Source organism: Clavelina lepadiformis, chromosome 4 (genome assembly GCF_947623445.1).
Source record: "Clavelina lepadiformis chromosome 4, kaClaLepa1.1, whole genome shotgun sequence".
Classification (NCBI taxonomy): domain Eukaryota; kingdom Metazoa; phylum Chordata; class Ascidiacea; order Aplousobranchia; family Clavelinidae; genus Clavelina; species Clavelina lepadiformis.
Window position 1 is genome coordinate 10,885,717 of NC_135243.1, and position 15,728 is coordinate 10,901,444.

At 36.3% G+C, this 15,728-nt stretch overlaps 2 protein-coding genes across 3 annotated transcripts; one reads left to right on the forward strand and one right to left on the reverse strand.

Moving 5' to 3' along the window:
• The first annotated feature begins 4,477 nt into the window (after positions 1–4,477).
• Positions 4,478–8,782, forward strand: LOC143451842 (rRNA N(6)-adenosine-methyltransferase METTL5-like). Of its 2 annotated transcripts, none has more exons than XM_076952589.1 (6): positions 4,478–4,721; positions 5,512–5,634; positions 7,889–7,973; positions 8,038–8,108; positions 8,174–8,308; positions 8,379–8,782. In XM_076952589.1, exons 1-6 carry the CDS (start codon positions 4,622–4,624, stop codon positions 8,480–8,482), a joined length of 618 nt encoding a protein of 205 aa, XP_076808704.1. In that variant the 5' UTR covers positions 4,478–4,621; the 3' UTR covers positions 8,483–8,782. The 2 variants fall into 2 exon arrangements, with proteins under 2 accessions (XP_076808704.1, XP_076808703.1); XM_076952588.1 differs by having other exon boundaries at positions 4,479–4,721; positions 5,491–5,634.
• On the reverse strand, positions 8,015–9,756 carry LOC143451843 (ADP-ribosylation factor-like protein 6-interacting protein 6). The gene is made up of 3 exons (XM_076952590.1): positions 8,979–9,756; positions 8,784–8,892; positions 8,015–8,706 (listed from the first exon to the last, which is right to left on the reverse strand). Exons 1-3 carry the CDS (start codon positions 9,229–9,231, stop codon positions 8,589–8,591), a joined length of 480 nt encoding a protein of 159 aa, XP_076808705.1. The 5' UTR covers positions 9,232–9,756; the 3' UTR covers positions 8,015–8,588.
• Between the last annotated feature and the right edge of the window lie 5,972 nt (positions 9,757–15,728).

Sequence of the window (15,728 nt, forward strand, 5' to 3'; positions counted from 1 at the left end):
CAGCTGCAATATAATGGTCTAATTTAGCGAATGATATCAAAAAGCTCAATAAAATTTTTTTCACTCAATAGCTAATATGAATATAATTATAAACATATGATTTATATTACAGTAGAATCCACTTAATATAACCAGAGATAATTATAGCATACTTAAGTGTATAACAGGGGTGGGCAACATACGGCCCGCGACGGGATTTTGAGCGGCCCGCAGACAGTTTCCGGTCTTACATGATAATGTGGCCTACGGCCACATTCTGCCGCAATCCCTGTATTGCGTCACTGAATAAGTCCAAGTTTGCCAACCTGAGAAAGATGGCCATAAATCTACTTGTTCTGTTCGGGTCTACATACATTTATGAGCAAACATTTTCGACCATGAACATTAATAAGACAAAGCTGCGTTCCAATCTATTCAGGAATCCGGCCCGCCAAGTACTTCATTTTCTCATATCAGGCCCGCCGACCGAAGAAGTTGCCCGCCCCTGGTGTATAACAAGAATATTCTGCGTTAAATAAGCCTAAACTAGGCAATAGGCAAAAATACCCAGTAAGCGAAATTTTTGCAAAAAAACTGCAAATCAAATTTTATTTTTGGATACTTTTAAATGAAATTTCGTGTGCAACATTCGCAACCTTTTCTCTATGAACACTCCAAATTTCAAGTTTCTACCTATAAATTATCCTTCTTTTTCATCAAGAAAAACGCACTGTACTAAAAAAAGCTAAATTTCTCGGTGAGGCAAGAAATTGGTCCCTGCAAAAATCTTTTAATTTTTCACGAATAATAGCAGCTAGAGAGCTCTTTTTTTGCACACTTGCCCATCAGTTCCTCATCTAACTATCTTTATATTTTCGTGGAGCTCTTTTGTCTTTTAGTATCTTTTTTAATCACTTTTTCTACATTGGTCCAACTTTGGTGAGGTAGCCAATATGCAAATATATTTTCATAGTGAAATCGTTTCAGTCACACGTTGAAAGAAAGATTTTGAGGCTTTCCAAGACACAAAAAAAGAACAAATAAAGAATAGGAGATAATATATATATATGTTCATTATAAAATAATACTGCAAATCAGAAACCGCCTTGAAATGTAGAGGTTGTTTTAATCAGAACTGCTGGAACGTTTAATCATGCAAAACACGAACACAAAGCCTCAAAATCATTTAAAAAGCATCACTAGAAGTTAATCGTTGAACAATCAATCATTAAGAACTCAAAAATCTTCGTTATAATGGGCTTTGTTTGTGGGTAGTGGTGTAACTTTCTCTCTTCAAGTTCCAGCATTAATCTGCCATCAAGTGGCAGTCCCATCGGCCCTGGTAGCACTCTTCCATAACTCTAATATCTTGGTGAAAGCGCTCACCTTGTTCTTCACTGAAGTCCCCAAGGTTTTCAGGAAAGTAATCTAAATGATTTTTCAGAAATTGGAGCTTTATGCTGATATTGCATTTCATCTCTTGCATGCTGGACAACATTTCTTTTACGAGGTCTCGATAGTTCTCTGCCTTTCTGTTGCCAAAGAAGTTCTGATCCAGGGGTTTAGCATACTGTTTCATTGTCTCAAGTTTGATGTGAAGTGGCGCCAGGACGATCTTCTTGGTATCCACCAACGGGTTATGAATGATATTTTTTTCTCCAGGTGTTAAACTGTTCATTTCTGGCCACTTATCTTTTATCCAATGCTCATCTCTGGCTCTGCTGTCCCAGTAGCATAGAATACAAGGGTATTTGTGGTAACCACCTTGCTGTCCTAACAGAAAGTTCATCATTTTTATGTCTACACATAATCCCCAGCCATGATCACTGTACTTCAGTGTTTCCAGCACATCCTTAATGTTTTCATACGTCTCTTTGAGTGTCACAGAATGTCCTAATGGAATGGATGTATATTTAATTCCATTGTGAAGTAACACGCACTTCAGGCTTCGTTTTGAACTGTCAATAAACAGTCTCCACTCATCTGGTTGATATTGGGCTGTTCCTAATTGCAAAAGAAGACCTTCGATATCATGGCAATAAACCAAAGATCTTTTTCTTTCGATTAAGTCTGCAGGGCAGATGTATAAAGATAAAAATGGTAACTAAGTAATGAGCTACGAAAGAAAAAATGAATGCGTCCACAAATATTTTCGAAATTCGAAAAGAGGTCCGTGATTAAAAAAAGATTGAGAACCACTGGATTAAAGCTTACCGAAAACTCTGTCATTCTACAAAAACAAAACTTTCAGTCGAGTTTTCATCGTAGGTGATTTCAATAACAATATTTGATCTGTTGCTGTTATACGCTCACCATACCGTCACTAACGAAAGCCAAAATTTGATCAATTTATGAAATTGGGCAAAATGCACAGCGAAAAAACTTAACGTGATAGAGCAATTCTGAGCTCAGATTTGGATTCAGCAACCAAAACTGGGCATTTTTTACTGTCCTCGGAGGACAATTGATTTTTCTTTAGAAAAGAGGACAAATCCTCTTAAAAGAGGACATATGGTAGCCCTAAGCAAAGGCTTTATTAAACTGAATTGCATTAGTCCTAAAATAATACATACCTAGTAAAGTGACACATTACTGTAAACTATATAACACATATACAGTACAAATAAATTAGTAGCATTAAGGATTTTAAGAAGACTGTAATGTGATGTGACCCCTTTTCTCACATTGCTGTAAGTGTGCCTTTTTACACAAATGTTTTGCTGTCTCTTGCATTTTGTGTAGCCTATCTAGGCCTATGACATAGCCTAATTAATTTCTGTAAGGGCCATAGCCTAATTTAAACGCCCATGCAAGGCCTACCTTGTTGGTAGTTTCCATCAAAATTAGCATTATTGCTTTCTCTCTTGCATCATATACCACTCTATAGGCTCCCTATCTAATTTTTCTTTTTGTCGAATATTCTCTAAATAACCGCTGTTGTGAAATCAAAGTTCAGTACTCTCTCCTGCGTTGTAAATAGGCTATTGTTTTTCAGAATACAAATAGGAGGACCTTGGATCGAAAAAAATGTCGAACAGGAACAACACCAATTTATGGACCGACGAAAATGGAATACGACACTAATTTACAGAAATTGACGAATTACGGAAAAGTGCCAACACTAATTTACGAAATGTGGGAAATTACGGAATATTTTTCTATGTAAGTTGTAAATGCAATTCACGAATATACACGGAATTATATAGCTTAGATTCTTAACTACTGTATAAAAAATATTTTTGTCAGAATGTGTTTGGAACTTTCTAAAATCTTTCGAAAACGTTTATTTCGGTTCCACCCCATTCGTTTACTTTCTGTCCATTAAAATGGTCCAGAGTACGGGAATTTTTTCTCATTCCAATGGTTGAAAGTATGCCTACCTTACCCTAGAGTAAAATATATGCCTTTGGAATGGGGAGAATTTTACTTCGGCACAAGTATGGTTTGTGAACCCCATTCGTCTATTTTTCCACCCATTAAAATGGACCTGCTTTCAGCAATGGGGTTTCCCACAAACCATATTTTTGCCGAAGTAAACATCTCCCCATTCCAAAGGCATAGCCTATATCTTACTCTAGGGCAAAGAGATTTAAACACATTTACATTTAAACAGTGTTTAAATCTCTTTCTATAGGGTAAGAAAGGCATACTTCCTGCCATTCAAATGGGAAAATATTACCGCATTTCAATGGGCGGAAAGCAGACGAATCGGGTGTCGGTTCAGTGATTTTTTTATTTTTGTTTTTTCAGTTAACATGTTAAGCTAAATAATATTGCATATATTAGCGAACTGTATTACTACAAGCATAAAAAAAATATTCTCGCATGGAACGCTCACTCACTCACATGGAACGCATGAGCTGCATTACTACAAGCCCAACGCTCTAACTGTAAGCACTTGGCTACAGGGCACAGGCTCTACAGCACGACTAGTGAAAAGTTTAACACCTGCTTGTGCTAGATTTATCAACATGCACACCGAACTTATGTCTTCCCGATTTACAATAAATACTGTACCGTGAGTAAGGAAAAGTTAATTGTTTGAATGACAATTTATTGTAAGTAAACAAATGATTCAGGCTTCAGTGCACGCCATCACACCAAACTATTTGTCTTTCCGAATATAGACATGAATATTTTTGGCCTCAAGACAACAGCAATAAATATGAAAAGTTTGAATTCTAAAAACATCAGAAGTCGGGCATCAGTAAAATCTTTGGTTTGAAATTTTATAGTGCTAAAGTAACAAGTTTTTTGAGAAATTAATATTATGTTTTTTATCTCAAGGAAATGAAAATATAACTATTTTTGTAACGCTATTGCTGAGAAAAACATTTCACACTTGTTTTGTTGACTGCTATCAACAACCAAAAAACAAATTTTGGTTTATTTTCTTACTGTTTTTTTTTTTAAGATAATCACTAAGATAAATGCAATAAGATGGAAATATATTGCATGAAGCCCATGATTTGTTTAAATTTTAACATTAGCAAAGTCCTTTTTAGCATTCTTTCATTCGTTGCAGACTGCAATTATCCATTATTATACCTTATTGGTTTGAATTGTATTTAACTGTCACTGTGAACCTGCGAATGAATGTAGTATCATCACAAATGATTTTTTACTGTTACAACAAACATAAATGAAACTGCGCCAGCTGGAAATTGCTTTGGAAGGGGTTGAAGGTTTCAGATTACCCAAAGTGAACCTGGAACAATATGTGACCACACCACATTTAGCAGGTGGGTTCTACATGAATACATTGAACTTAATAAATGTGCTGAACTTTTAGTATCTGAGCTAATGACTTTGCTTTACCACCAGAGAAAGAGATAACATATAAACATGGAGGCTACACTCTGAAACAGAGGTGCCAATTTGTTGATCGATCGTTCAATCACACATCGATAAGAAATTGCTAGAATATTTACCTACTCCATTAGCTGCTGTTTCTTAAATGAATCTTGGTCTCGGCCGATTTTGGATTTATGAAGCAGCGTTTTATTAACTAGCACACCTAGACCGACCAGCAGCAAAACAGCTAACCTAGATTGTACTAACCAAGGAATGTGGTTTGTTAAAGCGGAGATGTCTTTCTGAGATGAACGTCTAGTTCGATTTTAACAGCATTAATGTTATTGTACTTGCAGTTCATCATCAAACACTAAATGCCATACTGTATCTCAAAATTTTGAGATGACATAATATTTGGAAGGCGAACGTGAAACGTAAAAATTTTTTCTCTTTTAAATATACAAATTCAATTATCTTTTGTTTTCATCAGCTCAAATTAAAAAAAAACATTGCCCCAATTAAACCGGATAATTGAGGAAGCGCTGTATGACATTTGATGTAAGTGGCATTTATTGGTTGATCATGTTGGCATAGCCACTGTAAATGTAGACCATTAGCCCAAAAAATGTAGGCACCTTTTCTTTACATTAAATATACTGGTACAGAGTACACTATTAATAGACAAGGCTGTTACTAGAAATTTTCTCTTCCATTTAGCTTGTCTCTTGCACACAGCAGAAACCCGATTTGGTGATATCTACGGTAAAAATGTGATTGATTTGGGATGCGGCAGTGGTATTTTATCTATGGGATCAGCGATGTTGGGTTGCAGCTTCAGTCTGGGAGTTGACATTGATGCAGGTACATACAATGCTGTGAATTTTAGCACTTTGCATCGCAAAAAGTCGAGTGAGGGTGTTACACACTGAAGTCTGAACTGATTGAGGTTGGAAGGAATAATATTTTCTGAAACCAACTCTAATGAGTAGAAACGTTTTGTGTTTAAGCACAACAGTTCTTCACATCCGCAGTCATGAAAGAAAACTAGAGAAATTTCTCCAAGTGGGTGCCAGCATCCCATTAGGGGCGCTGGCTTCAAAATGGGCAATTGCTGAGCGCTAAAAGGAAAAGTGGATAACTGTAATGTTTTTGCTTGTAGTTGTATGATGTTACAATGCAGTCCATTCAGTAACTGTTACAAGCCTGTTTCAAACACTTCCATCTAGAAATGATTTTAAGGGCTTTATAAAGTCTCACGTTTCACTGCATTCTGCACACCAACTGGCTATAATCTGTTTGCTGCAAGGTCTACACGTATATTAATGTTTCTCATTGATCAGTTTTGGAACGAATATTAATTATGGATCGAAATATAAGACTACGATATGTATTATGTATTACAATATATATTACGATTTTGAAATTTGGTGTATGGGTGGGCGGCTATCCATCATGCACTGATTGACAGGCGTTTCACGCCTGACACAAATCACTTTATTGCGCCTAGATAATTTCTTCAAACGTTATAGAAATAATTGATGTGGTCATGGAATGTGTTGAGAAAAAAATTACCTCATCACGTGACCACAACTATAGAAAACCGTCAGTCAGCTGTTGAACTGTAACTATACTGTACAGTGTACACAACCGGTTGGCCTAATTGTTAAAGTTTTAAGATGTAGTTCTTATTTCTTGCAGAAAATTTTACTCCTATCAGTTTTTATACTGTAGGCCTACCATAAATGTGTTGTTTTTTCGTTTCGTTTTGACTTAAATGTAACAATTCAATTATCCGTTTCTGAAAACATTGTCCCAACTAGACTGGATAATCGAGGAAGCACTGTATTACATAAGGAAATGCATTAGGTATGTACCGTGGATAACAGTTAAACAATTTAGGTAAACACATTTAGCCTGACAGGTGTGCAACATGGGTTACACGCATAGGTATGATATAAACACTATATATATCGTTTATAAATGGTTGTTTTATACGGTGTTTCAAAATTGTACTATTATTCTATGAGCAAATGTTAGATTTCATAATTTGCCCTTCGCAGTTTTTGGTCGATCGATGGGGCGGTCCAACATGAAAATCAAGCAAAATCCATTATATTTCGCGTTCGTTTTTCTCATTTATTTTGACAAGTGGGGGTGCAAATATTGCCTCTGTTCCTGGGCACTAAAACCCTAGGTATGCCTCTGATTCTGTGTTTGTGCAATGCCGTGGTAATCAGGATGAATACCTTCATCAAGTCACATGATCTGAGAATAACAGCCCAAAATCCCGCTTAAACGTAAAATTACAGACTTTGAATGCAATTTTTTTACTTATTTTGTAAATTCAAGCAAATTTCCTCCGACAGACACACATCCTTTAACCTTAATATTTTAGCAGTTTTTGTATCAGTTTTATTGAAACTTCATGGGTTCTATTCTAAGTCTTCAACTTCAAATTAATGTTTAGGGCAAACGAGAATAATTTTTTCGATTCAAAGTTATTAACCGGAAGTTGAATTTTTGATAACTTTATGACTATATTAAACAATCTTATTGCGTAAATTCGTTAGTGTTAGTAAATTAGTTATTTTCAGATCAATCCTGTGATTACTTAAGTCGGAAATTGTCAAAAACCTTTCAAAATAACCAATTTTTTTGCATTGTCATGTTGTTATGAAACTTTAACAATTGGTCGCAACAGTCAATGCCAGTATTCGTGTAAACAACAATTTCATTGAAAAATGCATTTAGAACTCTAAATGCGAAGGTCACTTTAATGATTTTCGGCATGTCGCCTTAAAGCTCATAATATAACAACATACTCACTATGTTGCATCTAATCATTAAAACTTTAGGTGATATTTTCTAATTTGCGACTGTTAAGCCCTAATGCAATTGAAGCGGAACCTGGTTAAGAAGATTTATCATCTCTAGATCATCCCGGTTAATATTTCTGTTAATTTTCAAATTGATTGGCCAACCACTAGTTGGAATCTCAGGAGAGGGTGGTGGTATAGGAAAAAAGTTTTTGAGAAGCACTGACTTAAACCTCAAATCACTGCTGAGTAATTTTTAGCTCAGTGCAACCATTTGCAACGCTATTTTTTGTTTATAGATGCTTTGGAAATATTTCAAGAAAATAAAACACATCTTGAAGTGGAAGATGCGATAGATGCATTGCAAGCAGATGTTTCTAACCTGTGAGGCAGTTTTTACACTATGAAACACACTGACTCAGCTGCTTAATGATATACTTTTATTCAGGAATGCTGTTCAACATAAACGGTTTGATACAGTTGTCATGAACCCACCATTTGGTACTAAGCTAAATAAAGGTGATACATAATTTCTTACCATAATAAAAGTTCTTAGCAATGGTTAATAAAAATTTCAAATACAGGAGCTGATATGATGTTCCTTCATACTGCTTCTAAACTCGCACGAAATGCCATCTATTCTTTGCATAAAACAAGTACCAGAGATCATGTATTTAAAAAGGCAGGTTCATTTGGCCTAGTTCCTCATGTCCTGGCAGGTATGTATATAATCTACAGTACATCGATCTTACGAATTACATGGAAATAATTCAAAGTGTATTTTTATAGAAATGCGGTACAACTTAGAAGCATCATATGGATTTCACAAGAAAAAATCATTGGACATTAATGTAGATTTCATTAGGTTTACATACAAGTGTGTTCAAACGTGACCAAACAGTGGATTAATCTCAGTGGTAACATAGGTGTGTACTTGCATCCAAGAACCCTGCATCATTGTGACTTGTGTCCTTCTTCTCACTTGCCACTTCCTCAACACTAGTGGTACATTTCCACTTCATTCCAAACCATGACCCCCGTAATAATTCCAATTAAAATTGGAACAATGAGGGCAAAACGCGAAGGGCTGAGTATGGCAGGTTTATTATGTTGTGCACTAAAAACCATTAACGGTATGAGATTTTGCATATGTAATCCAAAACACAAAATAATAAACATGAAACTGGTTACTACCTTCTTGCAACAGGTGACATATTTGGTGAAAGTGGTGTGGCTGGGAAACTTCCAATCTCTAACCAGTTAAAATATGTGAGCGTCCAACAGAAGACAAGTGATATTGCTCCTATAAATGTTGGGATAATTTTTACTTCTAGAACTTAATGGACAGACATACACAAGATATAGCACAGTTAGCACACTAATATTTACCTGTCAAGGTACCAGCCAGAGTAGGGCTAAGTTTATATATCAATTCAAGAAGAAAATGCTTCTGGTTTGGAAACTTGGGCCTCGTGAGATGAACACTTTCGGTTATACCCATATACAAGATGTAACACAACCATTTTAAAAATACGGCAAAAATGAGAAAGTATGCCACAACAATTGATAGCTTTGTTTTTGGGGCTTGTGAAGCAGTGTCAGCGATTGAGCTTTTTTCTATTCTAAACTTATTCTCAATCATAATTTTTTTATCCTTTAGAAACAGAAGTTGATTTAAGTTTTAATGTTCTATTTGAGATGTATTGCATCGTTTATCTTTTGTCATTGACTGTGGGAAGCAAGTCAAGAAAAAGGAAGGTTACCACTGTTTATTAATCGTTGTAGTTCGAGTGCTCGCCTTGCTCAATGCTGTTGGTGTTCTTCACCCAGTGGTGCTACACCATGGTAATGCCCTAGGGCAGTCCTTCTCAACCCCTGGGTCGTCGTCACCAATTAAAGTAGTCCAAAAAACCGTTCGATAACTGAGTACCTCACTCTATTCATTGCTTATTGACTGTTTGTTTACGTCATGGTACATTGTTGTGGAAACACAAGTGAAGAAGCATGGTGACGATTATTTGCTGTGAGACTTTAGATTAGCTGCGTTCGAGTCAAGGCTAAATATTGTAAATAACCAATTTTTGGGTCACCTCAGCATCGCTATTAATTTTTGTTTAATATTTGGGTCGCTGCAAAAAAGGGTTGAGAAGCACTGCCCTAGGGCATTATTGATGCTTGCCGATGAGGCTCTCAGGTGCACAGATACATATACATACAGCAAGCCTCTACGTTCCTGTGAACAGAATAGAGGTATATGACAATTGTGAGGGTCCAAAGGAACAGTACGGGATGGGTCGATACGAACCCAAACCCGAATACATTCGCCGAATATTGCCTTTATGGAAGATTCGGGCGAACACGAATTCCAACAATGGCGAACCCGAATACAATATTACTAAGTTTACTGACTTTTGTTAAAAATGATGATCTAGTTTCCTGACAAAGCTAAACTAGAGTCAGCAGTACTTATAATGAAGGTCGTTTTCCTAACGATTTTGCTTTTTCAATCGTTTTTTCAACAATATTTTTCGAAAGAAAGCGATTTGTTTACTGATTACATCATGTTACAAGCAAGACTTGAGAAATTTTGGATGAAATTTTATTGTTTGGCTCCAATACGAATAGATTCGGGATTCGTTCGTGTCGACCTTCATGATATTTGGGTTCGCACAAACCCGAATAATCTTCCTCGCGGGACATCCCTAATATCAACCAATTTAATGCAATGCATTATGTGACGTCAAAAGATAATGAATCGAGTCAGAAAAAAATGACTTGGTTACAATCCAAACATATATAATATACATAATAATAATATGTATACTAGACTATTGCAATACATTAACTCATATTAAAGAAATGTCAGATCAAAACAAATTTGAAGAAAGCCTACAAAGATTTAAATAACTGCCTTATCAAAATCATTTAAAATAGACAATTTGGTAATAAATGACCCAATAGAATTTTTTAATCAAATTAACACTTTATAATATGTATATAACACAAAACAACATACGAAATTGAAGACACCGATCGAAATCGTTTTTGTATTCATAAGCCCAGACTTACAAGGTGGCAGCCAACCCGTTATAAATACTGTACGCCATTGTGACAACGCTGTCTGCGTAATGATGTTATGACTTAATCATGAAATTTTGGATCGTCTCACTTTTTTGATCTTTCTACTATGTTAAATGATCATTCTAATATTAACAATATGCTTCACCGACTATCACAACGTTAACTAAGCGTTGAATTGTCATATTCCTTAAACCTGGGAAAAAGATAAAATGCAATACATAATGGTAATAGATAACCACAGGCTTGTGACACACATGTGTAGAAATGCATCAGACTTGGGTGATCTCACTGTGCAGCTCAACAATTTGCAACTGTGCCAAAATAAGATACGTCATTAAAAGTGAAGTAAATATGTTGCTAAAAGTTGCATTTTGCACAACATGATAAACCGCATAATTATGAAACTACATATGCCAGCAAAATTTAGTTGTTTAGAAACTTTGTCTACAATAGATTGACAGGAGGTAGATACACGTTCAAAAAAGTTTATTTGTCATTGTAAACCGCAAACTTCACTTGATGTTGTGTGTGCTAATGTCGTTTTCTTTTGCCGTAACTGTTTCGCATGCATTTTTAGCAACGCTAACAAACGTGAAGTACAATGCCCAAAAATTAGATGACTTTCAAATAGTGGAAAACAATTGTTTCATATAATGTATATGAAAGCAAACGTGGCTAATATGCCAGGTAAATCTTAAAAACATGCTTTGTCATGCCAGGCCTGACTGCTGTCAAAAGATTCCATAATTCAAAAATAGGCTAGCATGAAGCTTGTATTATGTTTGTATTTATTATGTATGTAAAACATTATTCCAAAAGAATAGAGAGAAAAATAGCTTTGGACATTCAATATTTTTCCTGTGAAATACTACAAAGCAAAGCCCAGAAGATGTAATTTTTATGCTTTTAAATCGTATATTGTTGAACTGCTTACCAGAGGCTATAAATACTTGACAACTCCTTCTGAACAGAAAAATCTTGCTATCTATCACCAGAAAAGAAGTAAAAGTAGGGGTAAAGATAAGCTATGGTGGAAAGCGTGGCACACGGAAGAGAATTCCCAACTTGCACGCCAAACTTTTACATGTTCACATCAATTTATAATACACAAACCATGCAGTTGGATGCTTTAATGCCAATTTATAATTGAGGCTTCAATGCATGCCAAAATTTGTATCTTTCGTGTTGAAAACTGACATACTTTCCTGTCAGGTAGATCAGTGCTCTACAACGTTTTCGGTGTCATGGAACCCTTAGCATATTTACTTGTACTGGAACCACCCATTCAAAAACAAATATGACTAAGTATCGAAAAGTATATAAATATCGCTATGAAACACCGCAAATTATTCTACTTGTTTTAAACTTTCCGATACCAACCCATTCCTCTACAACAGTAAGAGTCGCGACCCCAACTGGGGTCGCATTGTGCTTGATGAGTGGGTAAATTTTTTAACTTTTTTTGAAGGATATGAAATAGTTAAAAGCTGGTTTGCAAAGAATTGAATTGTCTTGGATTAGTTTTTTTGCTGTGCAACAGTTTAAGTAAGACCACTTGCATTTTTTGGATTTATTAGAGAAAAATGCGTTTAATTATTAAATCAACAATGGTGCCAAGCATAGACAAGCTTGTCTCTAAGATGCAGCACCAGCCATCTCACTGAGGCTGCGATAAGGATTATTTATTGGAAACCTACACTTCGTGGGAAAACTCCTTTTAGTACGTTTCCAGCACCTGTGCTGATAACAAATCTTAAAACTTCCACCAGCGAACATAGAGGGAGACAGGTACAAAAAATCACTGAAACGAACAGATGAGCTTTCTACACTAGTCATGGTGATTGCAACTCAATAGACATCTTATACGCAGTGGTATTACTGTGTTCTTGATTATGCGTAATAGTGAGAAAGTGTACAGCACCTACAATAAAAACCTTTTCTTGTAAACTATTTCTGTTGTAATATTAAAACCTTTCAGCTGACAATAGATTAGAGTATTCTAACTGCACGCAAGCAATAGAGGCAGATAATTCAACAGGTAAATTAAGTTAACATGAGATAAATTTGAGCTCAAAATTTTGGTGACAAACCCAACAATCTTTTTCAATGTTTCAATCTTTGCAGCCGTTCCTGCTAGTTCTCCGCTAATCAGATTGTTTTCTTCCCTGGTAAGTTAATTTTTCACTTTTTATACAACCAGCTGCAACCCTGGTTTTTAATGCATGCTATCAGCTTATATTTTATTAATTTAGCTTATCCTTTTTTAAATCGTGCTGTAGTTCTTCAAATCAAAGTTTTTTGTCATAATTTTTTTTATTTTTTTCGGGGTGCCGTAACATTTTCATCGGTTTTAAAAAATGTCATCACCTTTGCCGACACAGCGAAACGTTACTTCTGTGCTAGGCAAAACTAAGTCCTAGATCATATTAGCACACGCTCAACCCTGGGTTTTAATGAGTCAATTCATAATACTGTACTACTATGTCAGACAGAAACGGGGATCCTTCTTCAAACTCTACCGACAATAACACTCCTGGCCCCTCTGGTCTGGGTGTTGATAATACTTCACTGGCAAGTGTGCTGCCACGGGACAATACTTTGCGAACCGTTTTGTTTTCACATATTAAACTTCCTACCTTTAGGAAATTCAATCCCGATACGTGGATTTCTCATTTTGAACACAAATATTCCCTTTATCAAATCACTTCTCAAACTAATTGTAATTTGTTAGCGGTGGAGGCTATTCCTACGGCCGACCTCGCGTTACTTGGTTTACCTTTTTGCGTGGTCTCTTGTCTGTTACGAAATTTTGATCAACGAAATTTTTGAGAAACTTTGATAGACGTGAAGATCGTTTAGAGTTTAGACTTAGAGTTTTTGCTGGTTGATCTTACACTTCATGATCAGTCTTCCAAACATTTAATGCGCGAATTAGTGAGCGCAGTAGGTCGAGAAAATCTTACCCCACCAGTAGTTAAAATTATTCGTGCAAAATTTCTTAAAGTGTTACCTTCAGATGTGGCAAATTCTTTAGCCAGCATGGAACATGACAGTCTCCAAAATCTTGCAAACAAACCACACGAAGTCTTGCTGCTTAACCTTTGTCCTACTGCATGGGTACAATTGTAACCTTTCCAATTTTAAATTAAGGCAGTATTTTTTGTAGAAACCCGAGGGACCTGAAATTTCCTGACATCTCTAGATCTTTGTGTTAGATTATGCAGAGTAAATTTCGGCAAAAAATATTTACACATTACCGAGATTGAGGATCGAGTTGTTTTTACACCCTTAACAGGCGGCATGGGTACAATTGTACCCATACACATTTTGTATCGAAATGACGCCAGAATACATAACACAAAGACAATTTTTCCAATTTTGAGTGAAACAGATTACAGAAATGATTTATTTGATACGAAATATGAACGAAAATTTAATCGAGGTGGTTTTAGTCGGTTTCAAAAGTAATAACTTAAACTTTGTTTTTGTCACTCAGTTTTCGTCGCAAATAGGCTGAATGCAAGCCACGCAGCTTTTCCTGGTCTTACGTCGTTTTCGTTTCTGGTCTCTGCAGACATAGCAGCTGCCAACAATCGGTGTAGCTCCACGACTTCCATGGGGTTCTTTGGGGTTAGTTGCAGTCCCTTCTGGCGGTGTCGCAGTGTGCCGTCCTAGAACCATTTCCACTGCAGCTCGAAGGAAACGGTTTCTCATCACCATCCGTTTGGTAGAGCGAGCTTCCACTGAAGGCATACATAGCTGTTTCGCAAGATCTTTCAGAAACTTTCTCCGCTGGTCCTTTTTCCTGAAATCTGGGTTGTGTTCCCTGTAGAGTGTAGATGATAAACGACGCTAAACCAGTGACGTCGATCATGTTATAGAAAAAAGCCAAAGTCCAACGCAATGTCCGTCGTTTTACAGTGTATTCACCCAGCATTTTGTCCATCGTGTCCACCCCGTCTTTGGTTTCGTTGTAATAATTGATTATCTCTGGTTTGCTTGATTGCATCGCTTCGACTTCTCCAGTCTTGTGCTTGGACATGGACTAACTGTGTCAGTAACTTTGAGCCACCAAACAGCAACAATGTAGGCTAGAAATTTCTACCCACTTATCTCATTCGAAATCTATGTTAAATTTCGACTGAGTGAGATGCCATGCAATGTCAGAAGAAATTTATGGGAGTTGAGTACAGCGGCATAATGAGCTGTTTGTCTGCGTATAATCGAGGTCACAAAGATAAAGATGCCATATCATATAGCGTTGTCCACTGTCTACGTGGCCTAACAACACGTGTGATACTTCCGTAGAGCACAATATTTAAACGTTCAGACCAATAAATACGGCACACCGTACAAAAAGTATAACTAATTTGGGAATTTCAATATAAAATGTATGTGGGTACAATTGTACCCATACCGCCTTTTAGCGGTGTAAAATTATGCAGTAGGACAAAGGTTAAACAACCTAAAGCTTCTACGCATAGCCTTTCTCTTGCTGTTACAAATACAGATGACATTTCTCAAGAAATACAACATATTCAATTAATTCTCTAAAACAACTCTCATCATAAAATCTTACGTAAACAATGTAACATAAAGTTGTGGACGATGCAATCGTAACTTCAACAATCATAATATAATTCATCAAACCAACGCAATTCATTTTACTCAAAACGGCACCAACGATCTCCACACACACACAATGGACCGTTTCACATATCATTCAAAAGCAGCCTTTTTAATCGAGATAATCACAGACCACACGTTTCCTCCTTTCCTAACAAACGCACTGACGATTTTTCATTTTCTTCTCCCACTTTTCAGAAACCTGTCTATCAACATTTCAATTACCTATGTGCTTCCAATGCTTCTAATGGCTTATGCTTTTATCACGCCCGCTTTGGGATAGATTTGTTGACTGTTTATGATTACTCCAATTGTATTCATTTTTATGTAGATAGCGCTGCCGCAACATCTTTTCTATCGGCTACTTTGGAAGATAAATCAAACATCGAAGCCACAAACTCCTCTCTTTGCTGCTAACAGCACTCTTATTAC